At 44.3% G+C, this 27,992-nt stretch overlaps 1 protein-coding gene across 2 annotated transcripts; it reads left to right on the top strand.

The window, feature by feature from the left end:
• The first annotated feature begins 593 nt into the window (after window positions 1-593).
• Window positions 594-27,430, top strand: LOC124706743 (ABC transporter G family member 48-like). 2 transcript variants are annotated; one of them, XM_047238412.1, is made up of 18 exons: window positions 594-668; window positions 773-857; window positions 21,564-21,854; window positions 21,941-22,031; window positions 22,158-23,058; window positions 23,153-23,313; window positions 23,437-23,540; window positions 23,652-23,817; window positions 23,910-24,023; window positions 24,153-24,268; window positions 24,375-24,707; window positions 24,814-25,104; window positions 25,185-25,268; window positions 25,458-25,591; window positions 25,751-25,978; window positions 26,095-26,266; window positions 26,613-26,867; window positions 26,947-27,430. In XM_047238412.1, the coding sequence occupies exons 2-18, from the start codon at window positions 774-776 to the stop codon at window positions 27,214-27,216; spliced, it is 3,795 nt and encodes a 1,264-aa protein (XP_047094368.1). In that variant the 5' UTR covers window positions 594-668; window position 773; the 3' UTR covers window positions 27,217-27,430. The 2 variants fall into 2 exon arrangements, with proteins under 2 accessions (XP_047094368.1, XP_047094367.1); XM_047238411.1 differs by lacking the exons at window positions 594-668; window positions 773-857 and adding exons at window positions 20,955-21,223; window positions 21,379-21,463.
• Window positions 27,431-27,992: the final 562 nt, after the last annotated feature.

Below are 27,992 nucleotides of genomic sequence, written 5' to 3'. Positions count from 1 at the left end.
CGGACAGAGGCTGCAGCTCCCTCCGCCCAGCCATACCATCATCCCAACTCATACCACCGCAATGGACAACTCCTTCCCGCCGGCGATCACGGTGGCGCTCGCTGGAGGAGGATTTTCTATGGATTTGAGCTGCCAACGGCTGACCATGTTTTGGTCAGGGAGCTCTGCGGCGGCGTCAGCGGCCAGGGGCAGGAAGGGAGAACAAGAGGGAGATAGATATTCGGCGGCCGGAATGCAAATCATTACGTCCGTCCATCAGCATGCAAGAACGGGGCTAGTCTGATGCTACAACGATTGGCTCACTCCAATTAACGGTGGCGCCTTGGAGGTGTTCGATGGAATGTCTCAAGAGGCCAGGTCCCGTTGCTTCATCCGTGCCCTGAGCTGATTCCACCAAACACTTCTCACGTTGAGCACCAACTAGAACTAGCACTAGCTTGCTTGCTTGTTTCTACCATGCATTACTCACATCTTTTGGATGTTGTACCCATCTCTGTTACTTCTCTTCTGTATATGCATCATCATGGATGGGTTGAAGAACATCATGATTTATTTACACAACATCACAATGCCTCGTGACCGCAGAGTCTTATCGGACGGCTTGCCTCCTCCAACAAGAAAACCATCAATATACTCCAAAACGTCAATGGTATCCTCAAACCTTCCAGGTAACAAAACAAACTAATCATCACCACCTCTTATATATTACGATTGTTATGCAGCAGGAACATATACTGATCAGCTCTACCTGTTGTGTAACTTGTGTTTTCAGGATGACTCTTCTTCTTGGACCTCCTTCTTCAGGAAAGAGCACGCTTATGCGAGCCCTTACCGGCAAGCTTGACAAAAGCCTCAAGGTTTTTACTTGTATTGTTAATTGTTTCCTGGCGCTTTATGGCTGCATGCATAAAAGATAAAAGTAATCACCATCCCGCGGATCTGGCAACATACTCAGGTATCTGGCAGCATCACATACTGTGGCCACACATTTTCGGAGTTCTACCCTGAGAGGACCAGCGCATATGTTAGTCAGTACGATCTCCACAATGCGGAGATGACCGTAAGAGAGACGCTGGATTTCTCCAGGCGCTGCTTAGGCGTTGGTGCCAGATATGACATGCTTGCGGAGCTCGCTAAGAGGGAGCGTGATGCGGGCATAAAGCCAGATCCTGCGATCGACGCTTACATGAAAGCTACTGCTGTGCAGGGACAAGAGACTAATATTGTAACATATCTTACTCTCAAGGTGAGATTCTGACCTACCTTTTCATTACACACAACTCTCTAACAGAATTGTGCTCATTGAGGTTAAGAAAAAACTCCTGCTCAGGTGCTTGGGCTTGACATCTGTGCTGATACCATGATCGGTGATGACATGGTAAGAGGAATTTCAGGTGGGCAAAAGAAGCGTGTCACAACTGGTATGCACACACACTTATATAGGATAAGCACAACTGCTCAATTCATTGTGGACAAAGAAATTTCTCATTTAAACTGTGTTATGCTTATCTGGTTTTTTACTTTTGCTAATGTCAGGGGAAATGTTAACAGGACCCGCAAGGGCCTTGTTCATGGATGAAATTTCCACTGGATTGGATAGCTCTAGCACATTTCAGATTGTAAAATATGTGAAGCAGTTAGTCCACGTGATGAATGAGACTGTGATGATATCCCTCCTACAACCACCACCTGAGACATACAACCTGTTTGATGACATTATTCTGATATCAGAAGGATACATAGTGTACCATGGGCCACGTGAGAACATCTTGGAATTCTTTGAATCCTCTGGTTTTCGGTGCCCTGAGAGGAAAGGAGTTGCTGACTTCCTTCAAGAGGTCACTTCCAAGAAAGACCAGCAACAATACTGGTACCGTGAGCAGGAACAATATCGTCACGTGTCAGTACCAGAGTTTGCTGAACGTTTCAAGTCATTCCATGTAGGCCAGCAGATGCTCAAGGAGATGCAAATCCCTTTCGAAAAATCCAAAACCCATCCTGCCGCATTGACCACTAAGAAGTATGGCATATCCAGCAAGGAGTCACTCAAGGCAGTGATGTCGAGAGAAATGTTGTTGATGAAGCGCAACTCATTCATCTACATCTTTAAGCTCTCCCAGTTAATAATCATTGGACTCATGGCCATGACTGTGTTCCTCAGAACAAAGATGCCCAGCGGGCAGATTTCTGACGGTGGCAAATTTTTTGGAGCTCTGACTTTCAGTTTAATCACCATCTTGTTCAACGGGTTTGCGGAGCTACAACTGACCATAAAGGTGCTTCCTACGTTCTACAAACAAAGGGATTTACTATTCTTTCCCCCGTGGACCTTTGGACTCGCAAACATACTCTTAAAAGTTCCTGTTTCTCTTGTGGAGGCTGGGGTATGGGTTATCCTCACGTACTTCGTGATGGGCTTTGCACCTTCTGCGGGAAGGTAAGCATGCATGTATAATCCTTGTGCCCACTTAGCCGTTCGCATTTGAAAATTTCTGATTGGTAACTCCATTTTCATCTATCTGCAAATTATAGGTTCTTTCGTCAGCTTTTAGCTTTCTTTGCTACTCACCAAATGGCTCTGGCTTTGTTCCGATCTATGGGTGCTATATTCAGATCCATGGTTGTGGCCAACAATTTTGGGATGTTTACGATCCTTATTATTTTCGTATTTGGAGGATTTCTCATCCCTAGAGGTAAGCATGCTGATATTTTGTATCTAGCTAGCTAGGCACATTAAATCAAATATCTGTACCTCGTTTGCATGGATGAAAGTAAACCTTCTCCGTCCCTAAATTTGATGTGGACAGGTGATATCAAACCATGGTGGATCTGGGCTTACTGGTCATCTCCTATGATGTATTGTCAAAACGCAATATCTGTCAATGAATTCCTTGCCAGTAGATGGGCCAGTGTAAGTTTTTCTCAGGGCCCTTTATTTCTTTGGTTTAGTTTCTCTAAACTCTGACACCATCATATCTTAGTGTTGTAAAGGTGACAACATCTCAACTAATGAGAGTCTTTCAATTTTACTACAGCCGAACAGCGACACCTCTATTGATGCACCAACAGTAGGCAAGGCTATTCTTAAATCGAGAGGCTTGTTTACTGATGACTCGGGCTTTTGGCTTTCCATAGGAGCTCTTATCGGATTCACTATTTTGTTCAACATCTTGTTCCTTTTGGCACTTACATATTTAAGCCGTAAGTACCATTTTGTGGGTTGAGATTAATCTTTGATGGCTTGAAGAGCTAGGTACTTATATTACATATAATCTTTTCTCTTCCAGCTAGCGGCAGCTCAAGCACACTAGTTTCAGACGAACAGAATGAGAATGACACAAACAAAGAGCCAATGTCAGAAGCCAATGCATCATCAACCATGTCATCTTCAATACCTATGGGTGAGGTCTTCTTTAAGTATCTATGTTAGACTAGTGCAGGCTTTATAACATTCTTAAGTTCCTGTGATATTTATCAAGCCAATTGGCGCCTTAACCCATATTAATTAGTCACTATATATTTGCACTTGCTGTTTCTGTAGGTACTAACAGAGCCACAAATAGGCCAAGTCAGTCCCGAGTTGTCTTGCCGTTCCTGCCTCTTTCACTTTGTTTCAACCATATAAACTATTACGTGGACATGCCTGCGGTAAGCATACCTACCTTCCTCCTCACACATATTGTGTTAGGATGTAAGTTTCTCACTTGTATGATGAATTTATCTACAAATGTGGGCAAAAAGGTAAACTGTGTCATCTTGTGTTCCAGGAAATGAAGGAGCAAGGATTTGCGGAAAGTCGTCTCCAGTTGCTCACTGATATCAGTGGTGCTTTCAGGCCAGGTGTTCTGACAGCATTAGTTGGCGTGAGTGGAGCTGGAAAGACCACTCTAATGGATGTCCTGTCAGGAAGGAAAACTAGTGGGTCTGTTGAAGGAAGTATCACCCTCTCTGGTTACCCTAAAAAGCAGGAAACTTTTGCCCGAATTAGTGGCTATTGTGAACAGACTGATATCCATTCACCAAATGTTACTGTGTACGAATCCATTCTGTACTCTGCCTGGCTGCGTCTTTCATCAGATGTAGACGAAAAAACAAGAAAGGTATATATTCAAGCCATCTTTCAAACTCAAGTAAAGATGCAGTGTTATATATATTTGGAACTTCACACTGTAATTGTTTCTGATTAAATAAATCAATCTCCACGTACACAGATGTTTGTGGAGGAAGTCATGACCCTTGTAGAGCTTGATGGGTTGCGTAATGCTATGGTTGGTCTCCCTGGAGTTGACGGGTTGTCGACTGAGCAAAGGAAGAGACTGACAATTGCTGTGGAGCTGGTATCAAATCCTTCAGTCATATTCATGGATGAACCAACTTCTGGTCTTGATGCTAGAGCAGCAGCAATTGTCATGCGGGCGGTCAGAAATACAGTCAACACTGGGCGTACTGTGGTTTGCACAATCCATCAACCCAGCATCGATATATTCGAGTCTTTTGATGATGTACACTCTCTTTCTCTCTTTGTATCTTTCTATTTCTATGTATTCCTCTGTTTATCTAACTCTTAACTGGTTCCTTTTGTAGCTTCTGCTTTTGAAAAGAGGAGGGCAGGTCATTTATGCTGGGGAACTTGGTCACCACTCTCATAAACTAGTTGAATATTTTGAGGTCAGTTACTGCACGTACATGTTACAGTTTGGGGGTAGCCATGATTTCACTAATTTTGAGTTAAATGCCTGCTTACAAATATGATCTGCAGGCTCAGAAAAGCCATTGAAGACCAAACAGGTTTTGGTCTCCTTGCAGGTGTAGCAGAAGTAAAAGAAACTAACCGTTGAGTCTGTGGTTGCACTACAGGCAATTCCAGGTATTGCGAAGATCACAGAAGGATATAATCCTGCAACATGGATGCTGGAAGTTAGCTCCCCTCTAGCCGAGGCTCGCTTGGAAATAAATTTTGCTGAAATTTATGCTAATTCTGGTCTTTATAGGTAAGTATCTGAGAACGTCAGACCTTGAGCGTAACTCTTTGCCATTTTAACCAGCGGTTGTAATTTCCATTAAAACAAATACATATTTCATTGGAACGAGCGCTAAAAATGCAGTTGTTTTCATTCATACCATCCACACTAAGTTCCTGTTAAATATGACCAGGGAAAACCAGGAACTTATTAAGGAATTGAGCGTTCCTACGCCGGGCTATGAGGATCTCTCATTTCCTACAAAGTACTCTCAAAATTTCTACAACCAATGTGTTGCAAACTTCTGGAAGCAATACAAATCTTATTGGAAGAATCCACCGCACAACGCCATGCGCTATCTTATGACTTTGCTGAATGGGCTTGTATTTGGAACGGTGTTTTGGCAAAAAGGAACAAAAATGTATGATCCCATTTTGTTTCTATACTTGAGAGCTGAGACTAGTGCTGTTGAAAGATGATACATTAGCTCTCATGGAGACACTAATACTTCTGTTTGATTTGTTGGCAGAGATTCACAACAAGATTTGTTCAATCTACTTGGAGCCACTTATGCTGCTGTCTTCTTCCTTGGGGCTTCTAATTGCTTTATAGTTCAACCTGTTGTGGCAATTGAGCGAACAGTTTTCTACCGTGAAAAGGCGGCGGGGATGTATTCTCCATTATCCTATGCATTAGCTCAGGTAATTTTTTTCTTCTTATTCTGATGCCTCATTGTTCTGGATGCATTTAGTACCTTTCGGTATGCTCAAAATATAAGGAGCATAAAATCCAAAGTTGCTTGGTTCTCGATTAACCAGCAAGGAAGCAATTAGCAACCGTAGCAAAACTAGAAAAAAACAAATTAGCATTAGTATACTTGGTAAACAAGAATAAATCCAATGAGTTAATTTCACTTGTGTAGTTCTAATGCGACGGTTTGGTGAACATTTTGGATACGAGCAAATCGAAACGCAAAGTCCTGAACATCGTGCAACATAATCTTGTGGCTTGTGTAGTTCTCAAAAGTGTGCAAATTTTGACTTGTGCAGACAAGCGTGGAGATCATCTACAACAGCCTGCAGGGGTTTCTATACACAATCATCATCTATTCGATGATTGGATACGAGTGGAAAGCTGACAAGTTCTTGTACTTCCTATTCTTCATCATTTCAAGCTTCAACTACTTCACATTGTTTGGCATGATGCTGGTGGCGTTGACTCCATCCGCGATGCTCGCAAACATACTGACATCCTTTGTGATGCCTCTCTGGAATTTGTTTGCTGGATTCCTCGTGGTCAGGATGGTAAGCAAAGCCTTAGATTAGCCGCGCCGCGTGTCTTGAGTATACCTAACTAAAAAAGATGTTTTATTTATCGAGGATGGATGGTTGCTGTTGGTGTTTCAGGCGATACCAATCTGGTGGAGGTGGTACTACTGGGCGGACCCGGTGGCCTGGACCATCTATGGCGTGGTGGCGTCACAGTTTGGCGAGAGCGCCGGCACTATTTCGGTCCCCGGCGGGAGTCCGGTTTTGGTGAAGAAATTCCTGCATGATGCTCTGGGAGTGCGACATGATTTCCTTGGCTACATTGTGCTAGGCCACTTCGCCTTCGTGATTGCCTTCTTCTTCGTGTTCGGCTATTCCATCAAGGTCCTGAACTTCCAGAAGCGTTAGGCGGCGGCGTGCGTTCTTTCTTGTTGATAGGGAAGCAATCTAGTGCAGTGTGCATATTGGAATCAGTAGGACCGAGAGACATTCCATATTGTCTGATAATGTTGTGTACATGAGATTTAGTAGCGATATACATTTTTTTTGCTCACTGTTACTAGTAGTAGTACAGATGGTATCATGGGAGAAGGGGTCCATTCTTGTCTCTTGACTGTTATTGCGAGAATCTAAGTTTGGTCTTCAACCGTATACCGGATATTCATGATCTTGGGAGTTTTTTTTTCTCTCACTCTCATATAGGATATCATTCATCTTCCTCCATTATGATGAGTTTTTTTTTGAAACTGTAATCACATTCCATTACCCGCTAAACTTAGCTAGTTTTAAGGTTGGTCATGTTCCTCTGACTTATTTTAACATAAACAAGGAAAATTTTATGGTACATCTTACTACATATTTTAGTGTGTAGTATATAGAAGATCGGATGGTTATAAAATTGGGCTGCATTTAGGCCAAGGATTAATCTATCTATACCTAATACCTAATAATAAGGAAGGGAGCGTTTGGTTGGGTTGGTCCCTCTGTTGTTCACTTATTATTTTCTTGGTTAAGTGTTCCGATAGGGACTCATCTTAGAGCATCTCCAACATGCGTTGTATAAAGAGCCCACGCTGAAAACACGCCGATTTAGTGCGTGAGAGGGCCAAACCGGCGCTCCAGCAGACGCTGTAAAACCGGGCGCATGGCAAAGTTTTTTAGGCGCGTGAGATATTGTCGCATTGCGCGCGTCAAAGTTGGTGCTCCGGCTCAGTGCTGGAAAACATAAGGCTGCACGTGAAGAGCCAACTACCTAGCTGAAACATCCGCGCACTCGCGCCGCCGCCCCCTCCATTCCCCAAGCTCATCCGGTGACCCAACCCTGCCTAATAACCACCGCCGCTCGTTTGACATATGGAAAGTTCGTTTCCAAAAGGACCTTATGCTTCTCCAATACAAAGTGAAGTCGGCTCTCGTTTAATCCCTCATTGACTGGTTGCGCAATATCTTTGTACTTTAGATGTCTTCCTTATTCCATTTCCTCCCCCCTTAAATTCCCCTGTACTATAAACCTTGTACAGTGTGTCCTTTTAATATAAAAATTAAACCATATGCAAATATGTGGGAATATTGGCAATAAACTACAAAGTTTATGCATGCATTTAACATGCATCACAAGCGCATGCAACCTCTCTTGCAGAGGTAAGCACATGCAGTGATGCATCCCTCGTGCCTTCTCGCTGCAGCCGCTGCACGGGGTTTACCCCATGGACACGCCTCCATAGGAATTAGGACTATGACAAGTAATAGTGTTTCTAACCAAAAATGTTGGTAAAAAGAGACCAGAGAGACATGGAGAAGTGTCACATCACCAATGACACTAATTGGAAGTGAAACACAACACCAAGATCTTTGGTACCACGTGTGTTTGCTTAGCGGAGTTTGCTTGGTGCTTAGATCTCACTCGAAGTTGAAGTGGTTTCTCTTGTACTATGTTTTCATTTCGATTCAACATTTGGAATTTTCTTAAAATGTATTACGATAGAACTGTAAAGATAAATTAATTAATGTGACCGTGGTCCAAAAAGAGTTTTTGTGTGCGTTGTACCCACACAGGGACTGCCCGGACCGCACACGTACGATTCAAATTATTGGATGTGACGTCACCCTACACCTAAAAGTCATTCGGTGTGCCATAGGAGGCAGTGGCGGAGCGTGAAGCAATACCAAGGATGGGCCACATCAGTGTATACTGGGCCAGTTGATGTTAGTGGGCCGGATTTATACTAAATCTTAAGGGAAATCCGGGAGAGAAGGATGGGCCATGGCCAGGTATGGCATCCACTACGCGCCGCCACTGATAGGAGGCCTTAAAAAGTCCTACCTTTAGTAGTGTAAGAAGTTTATGATAAGGAATTTGCTAGTTCTCAACTAACTTCGTGCCTAGTCAAGTCTTACACCATTTAATTTGCATCGTGATTTGTGCTAGTTATGAATTACAATATGAGTTACAACTGAAATTTAATGATATCATCTAACTGAGAACAAAGTTAATTCTTAGTCGACTGGGAAATAGCCACGTCCTTATGATAAGATGTATCTTAGCTTGTTAGCTGTGCCATCCTTTTCTTCCGCTGCACATACCCACGAGTGCAAAACATACGTACAATAATAATACATGGAGTCTGTGAATTCTGTTGGCGTCATCCTTGCTTGCCTTATTAGCTGATTATTTAACTAACTAATCAGGGATACTGATGGCTGACTAATCAGCTGACGTATGGGAAACAAAATGAAATCAAATATTATATATAATAACTACAAGGGCAGCATATCCTCTCTCTCCGTAAGTCATGCCGAATTTTGTCACCTTGTAGATGGGGAGGCGTGAAGTGCCAATGTAGCAGTGGGTGCATGTTGTGCTTGTGCCGCGGCCAGCGTATGCGTCAAATAGATCCTAGTTAATTAATGGGGCATCAACCTAAACTCTGATCATCTAGGAACTTGATACATGTTGTTATTCAAACAAAAGAAAGAACCATGAATGTTGTACACAAAAGTGCAATGGAATGGCCATTGTGGTACCTAAAACGTTAATCTATAAAAGATTTAAACAAACAAATGTTTTGTGTTTTGCCATGGCTAGCTTGGTGTTGTCGACTCCGTTGATAATATGGTCAGTGTTCGATTACTTGCAGCTCGCGGCAAGCTATGTTAGGAACAATTAGTCGTATTAACGAGGAAGCAGTATAATACTGTAGAAATTAATATTAGGTTCAACTAATGAATACTTCTACTTCCGTCGTTCCGTTTTCATTGACGTGAGTTCTAGCTATACAAGGGTACATCATGTGCGTCCACTCACATCGATTTTTTCCGAACAGATGGAGTAGCTAATAATGTGTTAGACGCGTGGTGACCAAAAGTTTGATTGCACGCCGACTCGTTGACAACCTGAATCTAAAGTACACTAGTATAATGCCCGTGCGTTGCTACGGACTATAAGTAGCGATGTATTACTACTTCCTCCGTTTCATATTAACTGACTTATCTAGATTTAGATATCTTGATAACAGTAAAAATGTCTACATATATGTCTAGAAAAAATTAAGTCAATTAATTTGGAACGAGATTATACTGCTTAGAAGAGAGCAAAATAATCGTATCTACCTCCACGAACTTTTTTTGTACACATAATAGTAAGCACCGTTAGATTGTTTTGGCTTAATTAAATCAGGCCGCCATGACTACCGTGAACATCATTTACGGTTAAGACGAGGATGCTCTACCGAACTTCGCACATGAATTATGGTGTGATATCATTAATGAAAAGTAAGTGAAACCACTGCGTGCAATTTCTAGCCTCCAATGCAATGATAGATTTTTATGGGCCACTTTGACTCACATGTTGTTCTTCTCCTAGTTTCTTTGGTTTTAATCAATGGAACAAGCTGGCTACAACTTTGTCTCTATTATTTTTGCTTTTGTCAGGAGGCTGCCTCTTCTGAAGGATCCCGCCTAGCTCCTGAACCATCCAAGCTTAAAAAGCCCGCGGGGCAGTAGTGGTGTGGTGAAGCGTTGGCCATGCGCCTTCTACCAGTACCTCCATCCCCTCCCATGTCATCTAGGTCCGACTGCGGCGGCCTGTTGGTTGTTCCCTACCGCTGCAGCTCTAGCTGGCACATGTCCTCCGGTAGGCACTATATTTTTTTTTTACGGAATGCAGCGAGCGCTGCTTCATTTCCTTAAGGGGAAATCAGCACAAATGCCGAGAAAAGTACATTGACGGATAAAAAAACTGAAACTGAAAACTGTATACAACTACAAAGAAGCTGGAAGGAGCTGAACGTCAGAATAGGTGCCAAAGCTTTGCGAGGCAGCTAGGTTGCCAGTGCACATCACTCTCCCACTGGCCCCAACGTGCCCAGGACGCCAGCAATGCGTCACTGGGATAGCTCCACGATGATTGAGTCGATCAGTACGCCAGCCTTGTTGTTGAATATCTGGTTATTTCTCTCTTTCCATATGAACCACCAGTTGAGGAGACAGCAGATGAGAAGGAGCATGGTGTCGACAAGTGAACAGAAATTTCAGATTCATCATCTTCCCCTCCTGAGGTTGGCATCCATGAAGTACAAAGTCACAAAACCAGTCGACAGCAGGCGCACGCGAAGCCACAAAACAAGATAAAAGGTGGAGCTGGTGTGCGTGTCTCCCGTACGTGTGAACAATTTTTCTCCTTGGTAAGTGCAAGCACTTCTACATTGGCTTTGAAGATCTGCAATTGGATGCAGGTTTGTTCAAGATACGGCCCTGAAAAACTCTCCTTTCTGTCTTATCTCAGGAAAGAGTTTTTTTTAGGAACCGAGATAGGAAAGAGTTTGTGTGTTAGCCGGTGCTTCCTCCCTATTTTGTATCTGATCCAACGGAGGAGTTAGGGAGCCGGACGAAAGTATATAGATAGACGTGTGCTTCGCCCGCTGGATGTCGCGTTCCTCCACCTTGTCAGCATCGCAGAAGTCTGCTTTGCTTTCTCCCACATGTAGGTCGACGCGCTTTGCCTTCTCCCACAGGTCGGTGACGACCGTCAAGAGGGAGTTGTGCCGTGCCACCGCGAGCTGGCGCGCCCCCTGCGTGGCGTCATCTTAGTCCTCGTTCGGGCTTGAGTCGAGCTCGATCGGCGGGAGCGGAGGCCTCCTGAGCAACGCCGGCACCCAAACCGGCTCTGATGTCGTCGACGGCCTCGCCGTCATGCACGCCCGAGTGGAGGCCAACCCACGAGGGGGAACACGGGCTGCAATGGGAGAGCGCGCCGCGCCAACGTGCTTGCTCGGAGATGCTCGCGGTACGCTCGGTGGGCGTCTCTAGCGCTCGCGTCGCTGGTCCGTAGCCGTGGCCGCGTGATGGATTAGTGCGGTCGCCATGTGCCGAATTCGGTCCCTCCATCGGGGGAGAAGGTACAAGGGGGAGAGAGGAGGCGACTGGAGGCGGCGATTCGGTTTTGCCAGGGGTGGTAGTGGGAGGAGGGAGAGGAGAAAATGGATGCGGGGTGCCACATCCAAACCCTCAACCCTGGTTATATAGGGATTTCGTGCATCGTATTTCATGATGTGGGTTGAAATACAACATCTGTTCGGGCCAGTTTTTAGGCAGAAACTGGAAAAAAAAACACGATGGGGCTCCGAATGAGGTATCTGCTAAAGATGCTCTAACACCATATGGCTCTAATATAGGGGTGAAAACGGAGAGGATACGATCAAATAGTAGCGAAACCATATTCGTATCCATATTTGTTTCGGATTCAAAATCAGAGTGGATGGTGTGCGGATATGGAATCAGAGCCTATCGGTTACGGTCTGAATATAGGGCAAATACGGTTCAGTTGTGGATAAACATTTTGTCGAATCTATCTTTGAAAATAAAAATAAGATCGACTAGTGGACTAAAATTACCTTGTAAAAATTCTTCTACAAATCAGGAATAGATGCTACTAGCGCCTAGAAGCTATGGGTACGGTGTTACAAGGAGCTGGCAACCATGGGTATGGTGTAGGGGCAACTGAAGGAGGGTAGGGGACAATGTTAGGGTATGTATAAAGAGGTCACCAATTGTGGGATGGGCTGCAATTTTATATATTAGTAGACCAAAGATTTGATGTATTAGTTACCGGATATTGGTAGGATATAACCGTGAAATTTTTGATAAAAGATGCTTTATTACTTTTGGGAAGCAATTACATCCAGCCTCTGCATAACCGGGATGCACACAGCCGTTTATGATAGTCAAGTCTAGAATAAAAAGATGTCAAACTAGAAACTAGGCGAATTACATATCGGAACGATGAAACGCAAAACGCCTATGATGGGGGTGGGGCTTCAATCCGTAGACTATGCTGCCACCCATGTAGGGAAAAAGTATCCCTCGTCGTAGCCTCCAATCGTGTACATACCTCCATAAATAGGTCTCGGTTCTCCATACGCTGAAGAGGTAACCATGAACGAAGAATCCCCGTACATCTGTAGATAACCTGCAACAAAGAGGAGTTAATGTCATTAAAATTTTTGTCATTTCTACTCAGCCAAAGCGCCTAGATAACTGCTAGCGCCCCCACCCTAAGAAGCTACTTGAACCTTGAATCTATACCATGAAGCCAATTACCAAAGACATCGGCCACACTAGTGGGAGGATACAAGGTAGACGCTACTTGGATGACAGACCAAATAGATCTCGCAAACTGGCACTGGAAGAAGAGGTGTTTAATAGTTTCATCATGATGACAAAAAACACATCTAGAGCTTCCTTGCCAATTCCGCTTAACAAGATTATCTTTGGTGAGGATGACTCCTCGACGAAGGTACCATCCAAATTTTTTGATTTTTAGTGGTATCTTCATCTTCCAAATTTTCTTATTATTATCAACTGGTAAATCAGAATGGATTATGGCAGTGTATAAGGATTTCACCGAGAAAGAGCCATCTACATGTAAATTCCACCTAAATTCATCTGGTTCAGGCGATAGATTAACATCCCCCAACCTATGAATTAAAGTATTCCATGCCTCTAGCCTTTGCCCAAGCAAAACGCGTCGAAACGTCACATTCGGTGGAGAGGTAGCCATCACTGTGGCAATGGTATCTCCCTTGCGACGAACGATACTATACAGCGCAGGTTACTGTTCACTTAGGGGTGCATTGTCTAACCAAGCATCCTCCCAGAACCGTATCTGTGCTCCATTCTTAATTGAGAAAGTACCATGACGAAAAAGTCATTTTTTGACGCCATTAGACCAGCCCAGAAGTGTGAATCTCCAGGTTTCCAAACCACCTAAGATAACGTCTTGGAGCCTATATACTTTCTTCGGAGTATAGTTTGCCAAATCCCGTCCTCGGTAAGGAGTTTGAAAAGCCATTTACCTAGCAGAGCTGTGTTTTTGACTTCTAGGTCATGAACTCCAAGCCCGCCTTGATCTTTAGGACTACAAACTACACTCCATTTAACCAGTCGATATTTCTTTTTCTCACTATCTCCTTGCCAAAAGAATCTGGATCGATAATAATCGAGTTTGTGCAGAACTCCTTTTGGCAAAAGGAAGAATGATAACATATACAGTACCATATTTGTCAGTACCGAATTAATGAGTACCAATCTTCCTCCCAGATATAGCAATTTGCCTTTCCAACTACTAAGGCGCTTATGTAGTCTTTCCTCTACTATTTTCCATTCAGCGATCGTGAGTCTCCGGTAATGTATCGGAATACCCAAATAGCGAATGGGAAATTGGCCTTGCCCGCAACCGAACAACACTGTATAAAGAGCTGTATCATTTTGGGCATCACCAAAACAAAACAATTCACTTTTATGAAAGTTAATTTTCAATCCCAACAACTGCTCAAAAGCTACCAAAATATAACCGTGAAATACAGTATATCTTTGGATAGGGATGGATGCAAGCAATACCATATTCTTTTCAGTATCCAATAACTACTAGCGGTATCCGTGACTATATCCGTCAACCATCCGACCGAATCCGGTTTCGCCCTCCGTAAGTCTCCGGTCGGTCGGTCGAAAATTATCCACTCCGTTTTCACCCCTACTCTAATTTGATTGGATTGCACAGGAAAGGGATACATGCATATCGAAGATCAATCTCCATCTCCGCACCTGCTAGCTTCTCCTCTAGAGTGCTTCTGTACCACTTGAATATAAAGTCCTGGCCTAGCTAGAAGTACAAGAAGGTACTAGCTAGCAAGGCAGAGAGGAAGCATAGCTCTCTAGACTGTAGCCAGCCATGGAGCCATCATCCGGTGCGCCGGGGCTCGGCACGGCAGGTCTCTCAGGCAGCCGCCGCAGCAGCCGCAGCTGGGGCAGCTCCATCTCTCACTCCTTCCGGCAGCCGGACATGGACGACCCGTTCCGGCGCGGCTCCGCGTCCTCCTCCCGGCGCCACGACGACGACGAGGAGAACCTGCGCTGGGCGGCGCTCGAGAAGCTCCCCACGTACGACCGCATGCGCCGGGCCATCCTCCTCGGCGGCGATCACCAGCTGCAGGACATGGCGGGCCTGGTGGAGATCGAGCACCTGGCCAGTGGGGACGGCGGGCGGTTGCTGCTGGAGCGCGTGTTCCAGGACGACAGCGAGCGGCTCTTGAGGAGCTTGAGGGACAGGGTGGACAGGGTGGGCATCGAGCTCCCGGCCATTGAGGTACGGTACCAGGATCTGTCCATCGAGGTGGACGCCGTCGTGGGCAGCAGGGCGTTGCCCACGCTCTGGAACGTCACCACCAACTTCCTCCAGGTAGGCGCCGTCTGCTTCACTTGTAACCATGCATGCTCTGCTTCATCCTTTTATTTTCCCTTCTTTTTATTTACATGTTTATATGATCTTTTTTATTTCATATTCCCATCTTTTTAGTTCAGTACTATGCGCAAGAAAGTCTATACAACAGAAGAAATGGTCCACAAAAAAATCGATTTTCATAATTCATGAAGTACAAATATCAAAAACATCAAAAGACATAAAAACGAGTTGGAAACTATTGTACTAACGTGGACTCCTAGCCCCTTGGATTGCTCAATTGGGTGCCATCATATGATCTCAATATTCCAAGAGATACATACAACATGTGACAAATTTACGAGTGTAAATTCTAGCACAAGTATAATAACAGTTCTACCTTTTGATAAGATAGTACTACCCCTGTCTATAAAAAGATGTCTTAAATTTATCTATATACATCTAAATTTAGATAAATTCAAGGCATTCTTTTATGAACTGAGAGAGCATATTTTTAGTTCAGTACTATGTATATGTGGGTTAGATTAATTTCACGTTTCCATGTTTTCTTCAAGTCAAAATTAACTTACCCCATTGAGCAACAAGTAGTGGAATGGAGAATGTTGTATGTACAAAAGTATTTTCCGTGAAAATCATGCATGCCTAATTGCCTATTCATGTTGAATGAAGTTGTTTTTCTAGTACATGAATACGAGTTTGAAATCCAACAAAGTTCATGCTCAACTTTGATTACCATCTATTATATACTAAAAGCAAAATGCGAAATTAAAATAGAGACACCACGTTAATTCACATCACTTAAATTATTTTAACAGTTAGATCTAAAATTGTGACTATGATTTAAATAAATATTAATTGTTACGTAACTGAAAAGCAGGCCAGTTGACATGATCAATTATGAAACTATATATCAATGTTTTTTTTCCACATGATAGAATAGATCGGGGCGCAGAAGGCAAATCTGGTTGTGAGTTCGTGACGTTGATAGTCTCCTCATACTAGGTGTTACTCTTTTTGGCACAATAACGTGTCAACCTAGCTATAAATTTAAAGTATCCTATTTTGGTTCTTACAAAAAAAAAAATCAAGTTAGCTAGCTGGAACGTGGGTGCAGTTCCAGTTTCACACGTTAGTATAAGTTTTGATGGGCTCCCGTATTTGTTTTTCTAATTTAGACTCACTTAACATTTTCGTACATGGAAAGTGAGAGATCATGTATGATATTTTCCTGGGGGCTCCGTAACTTTTTCCTTTTTATTTTGGTCTCACGTTATTGCTTATACACGAAAGTAACTTTTGAGGGGAAGAGATCCGTACTAATAGGCAAGTCCGTTCCCTTAAAAAGCAAGTCCATTTAGGCAAATAACCGTGAAGAATCTGATAATAGGTCACATGTTTAAGATTATGTAGTATCAAATATGGAAGGGCACATACTAGATCACCGCGAAAAAAGAAAAAGTAACCCGTAGCGTTCACGTTAATTTTTTTAGCATCAAATTGTGTCACTATGGGACTCTAATTGCTTCTGATAGAAAAATTTCTAGACTAAGAAACTTGGAGTTGTATAATCAAGTAAAGTAGGAGTCTATAAAGTAGTTGAGAGACATGGAGCTGCTAAGCATAGAAAAATATGCTATTCAGTTCACGTACAATGTAAAGGAAAATTGCTCTTAATTGTGGCACATATATGTCTTGATGTAAAATGACACCGCAGAGAAAGGAATAAAATATCCTACTGTTCAGTTTAGTTGGTCAGTTCACCGACATTTTTTGTTCGGTCCAGCCAGCTACAACTTGCATGAATATTTCTGTTCAGTTTAACATGCAATTTTTTCCTCCATTTGGCCAGACAAGTACATTATATTGACATCACACGAAAAGACATGTATTATAGCCTATAATAAATCGTATATATGTTAGATTTATTTTAGCTATTAGGTCTGTGATTTTAATAAATGTGTAACATGTAGTACTTTAAAAATTTAATGAAACAGTCAAGATTTAAAAATGGCTCATAGTGATTGAAGAGTGTATGCTACGAAGGACTTTAACCGGACAAATAAAGTGCTTGATATGTATACAAGCAACACACGTGCACGAGGAAAAGAAGCCAAACCATGTACGTGCCAATTTAATTTTGTGTGCACATCAAACTAAATTTGAAGTTTAAATTCAATATATCAATAATCTTCATAACTGAATCGGTCATATCTGGAAGCCCCTCCGACTTTCTTATAAAAAAAGCCATCCTCCATAAGGTGGCTTAAGGAATGGTGCATCAACTAATCTAATTTCTTTAATTTTTATTGATTTGTATGCTTGAATTGGGAAATAAAGTATCCCTTCTAAGTTCTAACTAATAAATATACATACAAGAATGCAAGCTAATACGCTATTCACCCAAACTACCCATGATCGTGATTGATCCTAATTAGAATGGTGCAAGTTTAATCTTTTACACATACGTCCACGCAATGGATGTATATACGGCAAGGGTAGTCCGTGTTTGATGCAAAAAAAAAAAAATCGTAGAGTTGTTTCTCAACCTTACGTGTATTATTAGGATCTACTAAATATATATTCCAATATTCGATATGACTATATGAATAATGATCAATAAAGTTCAGATGTTTCACAGTAAAGTAATAAAATGTTGCCATAAAAATTATAATAATGATTTGTCATTTCTTAGAAATACAATCATATACAATTTCATCTAGGAATATATCCATATTTAATAAATTGTGAATTTGTCAATGAAGAAGGAGGTAAATGGGATGGAAAGAGTTTGTAAAAAGTAATATAGGTGATGCTCTCGCATTTGCGAGGGCCCCTGCGCTAGTTTAAAGTTTCTTGAAATTTGATTATATCTTTTTTCTTTTGACGTGAGTTCGGTTTGGACGGTAGGTGTATTTCGGCGAATAATTTTTTTGTTTAACGGTTTGAGTACGACAAGCAGGCTCCCGCGTCACCCCAGGCTTCCTCCTCCTCCTCCCTCCTCTTAGAGCATGTCTAACAGGCCCCTTATAACCCGCCCACCCCGTAAAATTCCGGCGGGATACGAGGCAGGCGCGATTTGGGCCGTCTAGCAGGCCCCGTATTCGGGTCGGCCCGTTTTGGCGGAATACAGGGCCCAGGAAATCAGCCCCGCCGCCCCCTACTTATACCGGGCGCAGGTGCGAGTGAGGGGTTAACCCCTCACTCGCAACCCTAACTCCGCCGTGCGCCGCCGCCTCCTCCATCCTGCTCCGGCGAGCAATCCCTCACTACCTAGCTCCACATTTCACCCCAGCTTCGGCATGGACGCACGCCGCCGCGATGCCGCCTCGCCGGCGAGCGGATCGAAGCGATCCCGCTCGCCGGACAACGTGGAGGATGCGTGGCGTCTCCAATGCAAGAGATCCGCCGCCGGGAGCCGCCGTGCTGCCTGTAGGTACGCCGGCACCGCGTACGTCCCGCCGAAGCTCGTTGAGTTCGCGGCGGGCGGGTGCTGGTACAACAGGATCCGCCGATGAAGCCGATGAGCGGCCCCAAGTTTGACGAGTGGCGCGCCGAGTGGGAGCGCCGACGCTGGGCGAAGGCGGCTTGGAACGCGAGCATCGGGAGCACCAGCAGCGGAGGAGCTCCGCTCGCCGGCGAGGAGGAAGAGGACCCCGACTTCTTGAAGGCGATACAGGAGTCCCTCAAGGACGACGCCGAGAGGAAGAGGGCGGAGGAGGAAGAGGAGGCGGCGGCCATCGCCGCCGTGAAGGAGGCGCAGTTGCGGGAGGCGGAGGCGGACGCGTACATCGTCGACCTCTCCGACTAGAAGTCGCGATCCATTTAGGATCGCGCATTTTGTATGTATATACATTGATCCGTATGTATGATCGACGAACTATGAATATGAACAAGTTTCCCGGGGTTTTAAATTTACGAATTTACGGGGTGAAATACGGGGTCTGCTAGACGGAACGGTGTATCGACGAGCACTTTCTTTATACGGATCGAAATAATCGCGATATACGGGGCAAAAAAGTAAGGATCTGTTAGACATGCTCTTACCACATAGGCACATACCACATCATGGACAACTCCTTGCCGCCGGCGGGCACGTTGCCACCCGTTGGAGGAGGACTTTCCTATTTTGGCCAGGGAGCTATGCGGCGGCGTCAGCGGCCAGGGACAGGAAGGGAGAACAAGAGGGAGCTACATATTCAGCGGCCGGAATGAAAATCGTTACATCCGTCCATCAGTACGCAGGAACAGAACTGTTCTAGATGCTAACATTGATCAGCTGACTCCAATCTACGGTGTCGCCTTGGAGGTGTTCGACGGAATGTCTTTTAAACGGAAGGCCCTAGGCCCGGCTTTATATATAAAGCCAACACGGCAACCATATACAACTCACACACCACAAACTGGTACCTCAAAGTGCTGATACCTAAGTACAAATACGGCAAGTCTGGTGCCCAATACAAACTCAAAGACGAAAGGGGAAAAACTGAAGCACGAAGAGCGGGTGGCGGAGGCGTCAAGCAGTCGTCGACGGCATCAGCGTCCTTCATCCCGAATCCGCGCATGCAGCCTCCTAAGCTCGTCCAGCGCCGCGTCCAACAGTGGTCGGTCCCTCCGTCTGACCAGTACCCTCCAGCTCTGCATGTAGATAGACATTTTGAAGATAGCGTCAGCCGGGCTGGAGATGAGGGAGCCCTCGATAGCTAGCTTGTTGCGGATGTTCCATAACGCCAACATTGCGCTGCGAAAGTAAACCAAGTTATCCTACGGAGTCTACCCGACAAGCCGTTGGCAATGGCGACAAAGTCCGCAGCCCCTGCTGGGTTCCATGAGCAGGAGAGGAGGTCCCTGATTCCTGCCCACATAAAGACGGCGATGTGGCAAGTGAAGAAAATGTGGTCGCAAGTTTCCCATTCGCCACAAAGGGCACACCGCCCATTCGATGGCCCGTGCCGCTTGACAAGCTGGTCCCCGGAGGGAAGCCTCCCCCGGATGAGTTGCCAGAGGAAGACCCGGATTTTCGGAGGCACCTTAGTGCGCCAAATATCCTTGAAGTGCGTAATCGTCCCACCCCGGGACAACTTGGAGTACATCGAGGAGGTGGAGTACTCTCCAGATGGCTCAAGCGCCCATCGAACCACGTCCGCGCCCTCAGCGGCTGGCGATAGGTCGAAGATCCTACAGAGGTTGTCCCACTCCACCCTCTCAGCTAGGCCAAAGGTGCGTCTGAAGCGAATCGTCCAGCCACCGTTGGACCTAACCCCTTCCACGGTCGCAAAGTGGTTGCCGCAGCATGCGAAAATCCGGGGGAAGGTAAAGCGAAGGGGCCCCGTGCCCGTCCACCAATCCAGCCAGAAGTAGGTCCTCCGCCCACTGCGAACCTGGTGCTTCGCCCCCAACTTGAAGTACCATTTGATCTTCTGGATGGCGTTCCAGAATTGTGATCCTTTGGTGGGAACCGCCGGGGAGAAAAGGTCGTGGTCCCCCAGGTACTTGGCCCGAAGAAGGTCTGCCCATAGGCCTTCGTCGTTTTGATAGATCTTCCAGATCCATTTTAACATGAGGGCGATGTTCATGAACTTGGTGTTGAGGATTCCCAATCCTCCAAACGCCCGTGGTTTGCACACCGTGGCCCAGTCCACCATATGGTACTTCCGTTTGGGACCCACTCCTTCCCAAAAGAAGCGGGAACGGTGTTTGTCCATCACTGCGTGAGTCGTGTCATGCAGCAAATAAAGACCCATAGCGAAGAGCGGAAGGCTGGAGAGGCAAGAGTTGGTGAGCTCCAGCCTGCCAGCGGAAGCAAGGAAAAGACCCTGCCAGGGCTCTACCCTGTGGCCAACCTTCTCAGTAAGGAAGTTCCAGTCAGCCACCGAGAGGGGGCGGTCGCTGACAGGAAGGCCGAGGTAGTGAAACGGCAAGCTCCCCAGCCTGCAGTTAAGAGCTGCAGGCTGGACGATTGAGGCCAAGCCCCGTTGCTTCATTCCCTACTCACGTTGATCACCAACTAGTACTACTACTAGCTTCTTTGCTTGTTTCTAGCACTCATTATTCACATCTTTTGTACTATGATGTACCCGTCTCCATTACCTCTCTTCTGTATAGTATATGCATCATCGTGGACGAGTTGAAGAATATCATGATTTTCTTACACAACATCACAATTCCTGATGAACTCAGAGTCTTATTGGACGGCTTGCCTCATCCAACAAGAAAACCATCAGCATACTCCAAAACGTCAATGGCATCCTCAAACCTTCCAGGTAACAAAACAAACTAATCATCACCACCTTCTTATTCTTCTTCTTCGTCCTGCTACTGCTACTTCTTATTTATTACAATTGTTATGCCGTTCACCCGAGTATAGCAGGCACATATAATGATCAGCTCTACCTGTTTGTGTAACTTGTATTTTCAGGATGACTCTTCTTCTTGGACCTCCTTCTTCAGGAAAGAGCACGCTTATGCGAGCCCTTACTGGCAAGCTTGACAAAAGTCTCAAGGTTTTAACTCGTATTGTCAATTTGTTTTCCTTACGCTTTATGGCTGCATGCATAAGAGATAAAAGCAATCACCATACTGCGGATCTGGCAACACACTCAGGTATCTGGCAGCATCACATACTGTGGACACACATTATCGGAGTTCTACCCCGAGAGGACCAGCGCGTATGTTAGCCAGTACGACCTCCACAATGCAGAGATGACCGTAAGAGAGACACTGGATTTCTCCAGGCGCTGCTTAGGTGTCGGTGCTAGATATGACATGCTTGCAGAGCTCGCTAAGAGGGAGCGTGATGCGGGCATAAAGCCAGATCCTGCGATCGACGCTTACATGAAAGCTACAGCGGTGGAGGGACAGGAGACTAATATTGTAACAGATCTTACTCTCAAGGTGAGATTCTGACCTATCTGTTCATTATATAGACAACTCTATAACAAAATTGTGCTAATTGAATCTATGAAAAAACTCACGCTTAGGTGCTTGGGCTTGACATATGTGCTGATACCATGATCGGTGATGAGATGATAAGAGGAATTTCTGGTGGGCAAAAGAAGCGTGTCACAACTGGTATGCACACACACACCTAGATAGGATAAGCACAAGCGGTCAATTCATTGTGGACAAACAAATTTATCATTTAAACTTTGTTATGCTTATCTGTTTTTTATTTTATTTTACATTTGCTTATGTCAGGGGAAATGTTAACAGGACCCGCAAGGGCCTTGTTCATGGATGAAATTTCTACTGGTTTGGATAGCTCTAGCACATTTCAGATTGTAAAATATGTGAAGCAGTTAGTCCACGTGATGAATGAGACTGTGATGATATCCCTCCTACAACCACCGCCTGAGACATACAACCTGTTTGATGACATTATTCTGCTATCAGAAGGATACATAGTGTACCATGGGCCACGGGAGAACATCTTGGAATTCTTTGAATCTTCTGGTTTTCGGTGCCCTGAGAGGAAAGGAGTTGCTGACTTCCTTCAAGAGGTCACTTCCAAGAAAGACCAGCAACAATACTGGTACCGTGAACAGGAGCAATATCATCACGTGTCAGTCCCAGAGTTTGCTGAACGTTTCAAGTCATTTCATGTAGGCCTGCAGATACTCAAGGAGATGCAAATCCCTTTTGAAAAATCCAAAACCCATCCTGCCGCGTTGACCACAAAGAAGTATGGCATATCCAGCAAGGAGTCACTCAAGGCAGTGATGTCGAGAGAGATGTTGTTGATGAAGCGCAACTCATTCATCTACATATTTAAGGTCTCCCAGTTGATCATCCTTGGGCTCATGGCCATGACTGTGTTCCTCAGAACAAAGATGCCTAGTGGGCAAATTTCTGATGGTGGAAAATTTCTTGGGGCTCTGACTTTCAGTTTAATCACCATCTTGTTTAATGGGTTTGCGGAGCTACAACTGACCATAAAGGTGCTTCCTACGTTCTACAAACAAAGGGATCTCCTGTTCTTCCCCCCGTGGACCTTTGGACTTGCAAACATACTCTTAAAAGTTCCTGTTTCTCTTATTGAGGCTGGGGTATGGGTCATCCTCACGTACTATGTGATGGGCTTTGCACCTTCTGCGGGAAGGTAAGCATGTCTGCATAATCCTTGTTTCCACTTAGCAGTTTGCATTTGAAAATTTCAAACTGATAACTCCAATTCATCTGTCTGCTCATTATAGGTTCTTTCGTCAGCTTTTAGCTTTCTTCGCTACTCACCAAATGGCAATGGCTATGTTCCGATTGATGGGTGCTGTTTTGAAATCAATGGTTGTGGCCAACACTTTTGGGATGTTTGTGATCCTTATTATTTTCATATTTGGAGGATTTCTCATCCCTAGAGGTAAGCATTCTGTCATGGCAAAATCATTTATATCTAGCTAGCTAGGCACGATAAATCAACTATATGAACCGCATTTGCATAGATGAAAGTAACCTTCTCCATCCCTAAATTTTATGTGGACAGGTGACATCAAACCATGGTGGATCTGGGCTTACTGGTCATCTCCTATGATGTACAGTCAAAACGCAATATCTGTCAATGAATTCCTTGCCAGTAGATGGGCCGTTGTAAGTTTTCCTCAGGACCCTTTATTTTTTCTAAACTCGGACACCATTATATCCTAGTGTTGTAAAGGTGACAACATCTGAAGTAATGTGAGTCTTTCAATTTTACTACAGCCGAACAACGACACCTCTATTGATGCACCAACAGTAGGCAAGGCCATTCTTAAATCGAAAGGCTTGTTTACTGATGACTCAGGCTTTTGGCTTTCCATAGGAGCTCTTATCGGATTCACTATTTTGTTCAACATCTTGTTTATCTTGGCCCTTACGTACTTGAGCCGTGAGTACAATTATTTTTCTTTTGGTTGAGATTAATCTTTGATGGCTTGAAGAGCTAGGTACTTACATTACATATAATATTTTCTCTTCCAGCTAGCGGCAGCTCAAACACACTAGTTTCAGACGAAAATAATGAGTATGACACAAACAAAGAGCAAATGTCAGAAGCCAATGCATCATCAACCACGGCATCTTCAATACCTATGGGTGAGGTCTTCTTTAAGTATCTATGTTAGGCTATTGCAGCCTTTATAACATCCTTAGCAGTCTTCTTTAAGTATCAGACCAATTGGCGCCTTCATAATAATACTAATTAGTCACTATTTGCACTTTCAGTTTCTGTAGGTACTAACAGAGCCAAAACCAGGCCAACTGGGTCACAAATTGACTTGCCTTTCCAGCCTCTTTCACTTTCTTTCAACCATATAAACTATTACGTGGACATGCCTGCGGTAAGCATACCTACCTTCCTCCTCATACATATTGTGTTAGGACGTAAGTTTGCAACTTATCTGCAGAAGTGGACACAATGGTAAAATGTGTCATCTTTTGTTTCAGGAAATGAAGGAGCAAGGATTCGCAGAAAGTCGTCTCCAGTTGCTCACTGATATCAGTGGTGCTTTCAGGCCAGGTGTTCTGACAGCATTAGTTGGCGTGAGTGGAGCTGGAAAGACCACTCTAATGGATGTCCTGGCAGGAAGGAAAACTAGTGGGTCTATTGAAGGAAGTATCACCCTCTCTGGTTACCCTAAAAAGCAAGAAACTTTTGCCCGCATTAGTGGCTACTGTGAACAGAGTGATGTCCACTCACCAAATGTTACTATATACGAATCCATTCTCTACTCTGCCTGGCTTCGTCTTTCATCAGATGTTGACGACAAAACGAGAAAGGTATATACCATCATTCAAACTCAAGTAAAGATGCAGTGCTATATATATTTGAAACTGCAAACTTTTAACTGTTTTTGATTAAAGAAATCAATCCCCACCCACGCAGATGTTTGTGGAGGAAGTTATGACCCTTGTAGAGCTTGATGTGTTGCGTAATGCTATGGTTGGTCTCCCTGGAGTTGACGGGTTATCGACTGAGCAAAGGAAGAGACTGACAATTGCCGTGGAGCTGGTATCAAATCCTTCAATCATATTCATGGATGAACCAACTTCTGGTCTTGATGCTAGAGCAGCAGCCATTGTCATGCGGGCGGTGAGAAATACAGTCAACACTGGGCGTACTGTGGTTTGCACAATCCATCAACCCAGCATCGATATATTCGAGTCTTTTGATGATGTACACTCTCTTTCTCTATGTATCTCTCCATTTCTATGTATTTTTATCTTTATCTAACTCACAACTGGTTCCTTTTGTAGCTTATGCTTTTGAAAAGAGGAGGGCAAGTTATTTATGCTGGTGAACTCGGTCGCCACTCTCATAAACTAGTTGAATATTTTGAGGTGAGTTGCATTACATACATGTTTTGGTTTGGGGGTAGCCAGAATTTCACTAGTTTTTAGTTAAACGCCTGCTTACAAATGTGATAAGTGGGCTCAGAAAAGCCATTGAAGACCAAACAGGTCTTGAACTCCTTGCAGGTGTAGCAGAAGTGAAAGAAACTAACCGTTCAGTCTGTGATTGCATTGTAGGCAATTGCAGGTGTTGCAAAGATCACTGAAGGATATAATCCTGCAACATGGATGCTGGAAGTTAGCTCCCCTCTATCTGAGGCTCGCTTGGAAATAAATTTTGCTGAAATTTATGCTAATTCTGGTCTTTATAGGTATGGAACTCAGTCATTCAGCGTAACTCTTCGCCATTTTAATCAGCGGTTGTCATTTACATTAAAACAAATGCATATTTCATTCAAATGAGCACCAAAAATACAGTTGTTTTCATTCATACTATCCACACTGAACTCCTGTTTGTTAAATATGACCAGGGAAAACCAAGAACTTATTAAGGAATTGAGCGTTCCTCCGCTGGGCTATGAGGATCTCTCATTTCCTACGAAGTACTCTCAGAATTTCTACAACCAATGTGTTGCAAACATCTGGAAGCAATATAAATCTTATTGGAAAAATCCATCCCACAACGCCATGCGCTATCTTATGACTTTGCTCTATGGGCTTGTCTTTGGCACGGTGTTTTGGCAAAAAGGAACAAAAATGTATGATCCCATTTTGTTGCTACAGTTGAGAGTTGAGACTAGTGCTATTGAAAGACCCGATACATTAGCTCTTATGGAGACACTAACACTTTTGCACGTTTTTGATTTGTGGGCAGTGATTCACAGCAAGATTTGTTCAATCTACTTGGAGCCACTTATGCTGCTGTCTTCTTCCTTGGGGCTGCCAATTGCTTTACAGTTCAACCTGTTGTGGCAATTGAGCGAACAGTTTTCTACCGTGAAAAGGCGGCAGGGATGTATTCTCCATTATCCTATGCATTAGCTCAGGTAATTTCTTCTTAATCTGATGCTCATTTTGATCAAAATTTCATTGCTCTGGATGCATTGAGCATGTTGTGGATGAAAGGTATGATCAAAATACAAGGAGCATACATTTCAATGTTGCTTGGTTCTTGATTAATCAGCAAAAATCTGGGAAGCAATTTGTAACCAGTACCAAAACTAGAAAACCAAAAAAGAATTAGCATTAGTATACTTGGTAAAACAAGATAAAAATTTCCAATGAGTTAATTTTGCTTGTGTAGTTCTAATGTGGAGGTTTTCTGAACATTTTGGATATGAGCAAATTTAAACCCATCCGTTCTCAACATTGTGCAAATTTGGATTTGTGCAGACAAGCGTGGAGATCATCTACAACATCCTGCAGGGGTGTCTATACACAATCGTCATCTATTCGATGATTGGATATGAGTGGAAAGCTGACAAGTTCTTGTATTTCCTGTTCTTCATTATCTCAAGCTTCAACTACTTCACATTGTTTGGCATGATGTTGGTGGCAATGACCCCATCCTCGCTGCTCGCAAACATACTGGCAGGCTTTGCAGTTCCTCTTTGGAATTTGTTTTCTGGATTCCTCGTCTTCAGAGTGGTATGCAAAGCCTTATATTAATCGCGTTGTCGACCAACCAAAAATCTTTAATTGCCGATGGTTGTTGTTACTATTGCAGGCAATACCAATCTGGTGGAGGTGGTACTACTGGGCCGACCCGGTGTCCTGGACCATCTATGGCGTCGTTGCGTCGCAGTTTGGCGAGAGCACCGGCTCTATTTCGGTCCCCGGCGGGAGCCCAGTTTTAGTGAAGAAATTTTTGCATGATAATCTGGGAATGCGGCACGATTTCCTTGGCTACATTGTGCTAGGCCATTTCGCCTACATCATTGCCTTCTTCTTCGTGTTCGGCTATTCCATCAAGGTCTTGAACTTCCAGAAACGTTAGGCAGCGTGCACTTTTCTTGTTGCTACAGAAGCAATCTAGTGCAGAGTGTGCATATTACAAGCAGTAGGAATGAGAGACATTCCATAGCCTGAAGTAATGTTATGTAAATGAGATTTAATAGGGATTGCATAGTCTAGTGCAAGTGTGTATATTGTAACGGTAAGAGAAATACTTCCTAGGCAACGGTGTCAAAAAAATATACTCCATTAACATATATGGGATATTCCATTTTTTGTATCTTGACTGTCAGTGCCAGAATCTAAGTTTGGTCTTCAGGCGTCTACCGGATATTCATGACCTTGGAGCGCGAAACTCGTATTTCTCTCACTCCCACACAAAATATCATTCATCCTGCAGAATGAGGAGGATCTTGTGAACATTAAAGAAAAGCTAATTGTTAGGTTGATCTCCATCACGTACGAGCCCAACGGCTCGACGTGCCCTTTGACCGCGCCCTGATCGGGGGCCCAACCGTTCGCTGGTTGGTGGGCCCCTGTCACCTGCACTATATAGAGTGGTGGGGGCCGGTGGCACTCGGTACGAGGTTGCCCTGAGCTGTCACTCGCCCCACCAGATGACCCACCAATTAGGGTTAGTGCAGTGCTGAGGGGAAGATCCGCCGCCACCACTCCCTCACCCATCCGCCGCCATCACCATGTCGACGTCGACGGGTTCGTCGTTCTCCAGGAGAAGGTAAATGCTAACAGTATCCTCTCCTACCCGGTAACGATCTACTCTAGGCGATCTAGCAATTACATCATTGGTATCAGAGCCAT

The sequence above is a fragment of the Lolium rigidum genome, chromosome 4, assembly GCF_022539505.1.
Source record: "Lolium rigidum isolate FL_2022 chromosome 4, APGP_CSIRO_Lrig_0.1, whole genome shotgun sequence".
Classification (NCBI taxonomy): domain Eukaryota; kingdom Viridiplantae; phylum Streptophyta; class Magnoliopsida; order Poales; family Poaceae; genus Lolium; species Lolium rigidum.
Note: the sequence above shows the minus strand (reverse complement) of the source record. Positions and strands in the feature narration are given on the sequence as shown.

Bases quoted from the DNA above. Each gene is read 5' to 3' on its own strand.
- LOC124706743 (XM_047238412.1), top strand. From the start codon at position 774: ATGACTCTTCTTCTTGGACCTCCTTCTTCAGGAAAGAGCACGCTTATG. The intron at 23,059-23,152 runs GTAAGCATGTCT...TGCTCATTATAG, and splicing joins TTTGCACCTTCTGCGGGAAG to GTTCTTTCGTCAGCTTTTAG. The intron at 23,541-23,651 runs GTAAGTTTTCCT...ATTTTACTACAG, and splicing joins TTGCCAGTAGATGGGCCGTT to CCGAACAACGACACCTCTAT.